Source organism: Penaeus chinensis, chromosome 37 (genome assembly GCF_019202785.1).
Source record: "Penaeus chinensis breed Huanghai No. 1 chromosome 37, ASM1920278v2, whole genome shotgun sequence".
Lineage (NCBI taxonomy): Eukaryota > Metazoa > Arthropoda > Malacostraca > Decapoda > Penaeidae > Penaeus > Penaeus chinensis.
The window spans coordinates 3,065,152-3,070,151 of record NC_061855.1 but is presented as its reverse complement, the minus strand read 5'-3'; the positions used below and the strand labels follow the sequence as shown (position 1 = coordinate 3,070,151).

Below are 5,000 nucleotides of genomic sequence, written 5' to 3'. Positions count from 1 at the left end.
CATTATTAACCGATTATCATCATTATCAATATTAATACCAGAAATTATTATAGAAAGAGAGAAAAAGAAATGAAGAAATATGATAAAAAGGAATAATTAAAAATAAACATCACAGATCTATCTCAGTAAACAAGATGCATTCAAACAGTATGCAAATTAAGCCTTATAATTTGTAATAATAATTATAAGTGTGTATTAATACTTTACAGGTACAACGTCAGTAAATTATGTAATGTAATATAATTTGTAAAGAAATAAACGGGAGATATGAACTGTCCTTTGAAAACAGAATAATTCCTATAGTAGAGAGGTTAATCCATGTACAGATTTAGATAAATTAATGAAAGACATACGAGAAATTGGGAGTTATAGATTATAGATTATAGTGGAATAATCTTTTTTTAAGTTAGGCTATTAGGGTAGGTTAAGTTAGGATCATTTCGGTTTGGTTGGATTATGCTAAGATAAGTTAGGTCAGATTAAGTTCGGTTAGGATAGGATGAGTTAGACTAAGGTAAGATAGGGTAGGGTAAGTTAGGTTAAGTTGTTGAGGTTAGGTAAAACTACGCCAGGATAGGGTAGGATAGTTAATTCCGATGCGAGGGATTAGGCTAGACTAGGCTAGAAAAGGATAATTTACGTTAGGTTATGTTAAAAGAGCAGGTAAGCTAAGTTAGAGTAAAATGATTCAATGGAACTTAGGCGAAGTAAGTCCAGCGTCTAAGTGCCAGAAAACCTGAATATGAAAGAATGATATAGAGATATTTATCATAAAGTTACGAGATGAAACTAGTTGTAAATCCATCACAGTTAAAGAGAAGGGACGGAAGTGGGTTTGACACAAACTATTGAGTTGCATTAGTTGCTCAGAAGGGTCAGATTAGAGGAAAGTAATTCTGCAGAATGGGACGGAATCAGGCAGCCCCGAGAAATACCTGTTGGGGAAACGGAGCTGTTTGTGTCCTGCGGTGGATGGGGTGAAACACGCACACACGCCTCTCTCTTTGTATGTATATAGATACACACATGAACGCACACAAACACACACACTGAGATGAATAGATGGACGGATAGACAGATCGACAGAGAGGTAATAAGTGTTAATATGATTTATACATTCGTATCCTTGGTATTTTCGGTTCCCTTGCCCTCCCCGGCCGCGGCGTCGTCGGCCTCCTTGGGCGCGGACGTGAAGGCGTCTTTGAGGTCGCTGAGCGACTTCCCTCGCGTCTCCGGCAGGAAGGCCCACGTGACGACGCTGAGGACGGCGTGGAAGCCGGCGAAGGCGATGAGCGCCGTGCCGACGCCGGCGTGCTCGACCAGCGGCGGGAAGGTGTAGCTCACGACGAAGATGGAGAGGGCGAAGTTGAAGACGCAGATGGAGGTGCCGACGGAACGCACGGCCGGCGGCAGGAGCTCGCCCAGAAGCACCCAGGGGATGGGACTCATCCCGAGGCCGTAGGACGACACGAACACCAGCACGGCCGCCAGGGGAACCCAGGACGCCCCCGGGAACTGGCCCAGCAGGAAGGCCCCGCCCACCAGCTCGGCCAGCCCGCAGACCACGCCCGTCGCGAGGAGCATTGGCCGGCGCCCCACCCGGTCCAGCAGGAGGGACCCCAGCACGGTGCAGGCGAGGCGGACGGCGCCCACGAGGATGGTGCACGTGTAGGCGTCCATGGACACGCCCGCCTCACGGAACAGGTACACCGTGTAGGAGAAGACGACGTACTGGCCGCCGAGCTCCCGCAGGACGAACACGGACGCCAGGAACAGCACGGGCCGGAAGTTCTGGGGGACGGTCAGCTGTTTCACCTGCGGAGAAATGCGAGAAAAAAGCTCATTACGAACACCTGGTATGGTTAAGTAAACAGATATCACACATACACAAAATTATGCATACATGTCGAAACGATAGCACGAACAGACTATATTCAAGTTATTTCAAAATACATTAAAACAAATTATCCCTAAAAAAAAAAAAGAAATAAAAATCCAGCAGTACACACACACACACACACACACACACACACACACACACACACACACACACACACACACACACACACACACAGTAGAAACAAATTACAATGCTTTTAATCATCATTACTTTACATATACAAATAACGAATATTACCAAGGAGAAAGAGAAAGAAAGAGATCGAGAGAGACACAGAGAGAGAGAGAGACATAAATAATAATAACAATAATAATAACAACAATAATAATAATAAACTACTACACACAACCTTCACGTCATTCAAACCTCCACCTCCTACTCACCTGATCCTTGAGCGTAGACTGAGGGCGCTCCTTGACCCCGACGGCGATTTCGTCGAGCTCCACGCTTGTGTCCTTGACGGAGCCCCGAAGGCGGGACAGGGCCTTCGCCGCGTCTTCGGGCCGGTCTTGGCGGAGGAGCCAGTAGGGGGACTGGGAAGGCCATGGTATTATCATTATTATTATTAGTAGATCATCATCGTTGTTCTTATTAGTATCATTATTATTATTATTGTTATCATTATCATTGTTATTATTATTATCATTATTATTATTATTATTGCTATCATTATCATTGTTATTATTATCATCATTATTATTATTATTATTGCTATCATTATCATTGCTATAATTATCATTATTATTATTATTATCATGATCATTATTACTATCATTATTATTATCATTATCATTACTATTATTACCATATATACTGTTGTTTTTGTTGTTGTTACTGCTATTGTCGACCCCTCCCCCCCTCTCGACCTCCCCTTGACCCCTCCCCCCCTCTCGACTTTTTCTCCCTCCCCCTTTTCCCTCCCTCCTCGACCTACTTTCGTCCTCCTCTCGCCTCCCTCTGCTCTTTCCTCTCCCTCTCCCTTCCCTCTTTCTACCTCTTCCCTCATCCACCCTCCCCTTCCCCTTCCCTCACCTCGTCCCTCTCCCCCTCCACCCTTCCCCCCTCTACCCCTCCCCAGCACCTTCCCCTCTCTCCCCTCCCCCACCTTCCCCTCTCACCCCTCCCCCACCTCTCCCCCCTCTCACCCCTCCCCAGGACCTTCCCCTCTCACCCCTCCCCCACCTCTCTCTCCCACCCTCCCCTCCCCTCCCCTCCTCCCAGCCTACCTCAGGCACCCAGAAGGCGAGGACGAAGACGACGAAGAAGGGCGCGCCGCAGACGGCCGTGGTGAGGCGCCAGGGCAGGGCGTCGGCCAGGCAGTAGACGGCGAGCTGCCCGAGGGCCACCACGGCCTCCACGACGGCGACGAGGGAGCCCCTGACGGAGGGCTCGACCAGCTCCGAGATGAGGGCCGGAGCCAAGGGCCCCACCACGTTGAAGGCGAGGCAGGAGCCGAGGCGGCCGAGGTACAGCAGCGACAGGTAGGGCGTGAAAGCCTGCAGGAGCCACAGGACCCCCGCGAGGAACAGCAGTGCCCGCAGGAGACGCGTCGGGCCCGTGAACTCGATGAGAGGACCGATGGCCAGGGTCATGGCCACGCCGGAGATGCCGGGCAGGGAGACTGGGGGGGGGGGGGGGGGGGTATGAGCAAGTGAACGAGAAAAGAAGAAGCAACACACACACATGCACGCACATATACACACATACACACATACATACACATACATACACATACATACACATACACGCACATATACACATATACACACATACATACACATACACACACATACATACACATACACACATATACACACACATACACACACATACATACACATACACACACATACACACACATACATACACACACATGCACATACACACACATACACACACATACACACACATACATACACACACATGCACATACACACACATACATACACATACACACATACACACACATACACACATACATACACACATACACACACACATGCACATACACACACATACACACATACACACACATACATACATACACACATGCACATACACACACATACACACATATACACACACATACACACACACATACACACATATACACACACATACACACACACATACATACATATACACACCAACAAAAACAAGTTGATAATGAGAGGAAATGAAACACGTGATTGTTGCAGTGTGTGTGTGTGTGTGTGTGAATGTGTATGTGTGTGTGCGTGTGTTTCTGCGTATACGTGTGCGTGCGTGTGCGTGCGTGTGCGTATGCGTGTGCGTGTGTGCGTGTGTGTGTACACCCATTACACGAAACGAACCAAAAACCAGTGTAACAAGAATTCAAAGAAACAGACCCAATATCTTTCCACTCCACCACATGTACATTTTTTTTTCCATTCAGTTTTTTCTTCCCTCACAAAGTTAAAAGTCATGTTCACAGCCATCCCCAAACGCCGAACTAAAATTAGCTTCCATCGCCTACAGGAAGAAATATAAACAACTCACAACTTCAAATTACAAATACGCTTGTAACCCTCTCAAAAAATGGCACCTAAGAGAAAGAATTTATGATGATTGCGCCTCGAAAATAAATAGGTTTAGGCAGTTATTCCCTGTGATTCTCCTATTCGAAAAACGTGTTATTTTTTTTTTTTTTTTATACGCTGTATGTAATTTCAAGAAAAAAAAAAAAAGAGATAGCACAGTGAAGTATTTTCGCATTAACATATGGAGACTTTTATTAATAATAATACCAATAATGATAATGATAACAATTAAATAATAAAACAATAATGATTCTATAATGATTTTGATGATAATTATTAGAAAAAAAACTTTTGATGATGATAATTCAAAAATGAAAAAGGCATAGATAGATAGGAGGGAACAGAAATAAAAGAGAAGAAGAAGAAGAAGAAGAAGAAGAGGAAAGGGGCATAGACTGAGAAGAGGGAACAGAAAAGGAGGAGGAGAAGAAGAAGAAAAAAGAAGAAAAACAAAGAAGAGAAAGTCAGAAAAGAAGATAAAACGAAGAAGAGAAAGTCAGAAAAGAAGATAAAACGAAGAAGAGAAAGTAAGAAAAGAA

The 5,000-nt window shown here is 45.1% G+C and overlaps 1 protein-coding gene across 1 annotated transcript in view; it reads right to left on the bottom strand.

Moving 5' to 3' along the window:
- The window catches only part of LOC125045722 (facilitated trehalose transporter Tret1-like), a 23,241-nt gene that overhangs the window by 429 nt on the left and 17,812 nt on the right, over window positions 1-5,000 (bottom strand). Inside the window, exons 5-7 of the mRNA XM_047643153.1 lie at window positions 3,127-3,521; window positions 2,284-2,433; window positions 1-1,815 (exon numbers count right to left, since the gene is read on the bottom strand). The exon at window positions 1-1,815 is cut by the window's left edge and continues 429 nt beyond it. Of these exons, the coding sequence (XP_047499109.1) occupies window positions 1,111-1,815; window positions 2,284-2,433; window positions 3,127-3,521 (1,250 nt within the window). The 3' untranslated portion in view covers window positions 1-1,110. The remainder of the gene's footprint in view (window positions 1,816-2,283; window positions 2,434-3,126; window positions 3,522-5,000) is intronic.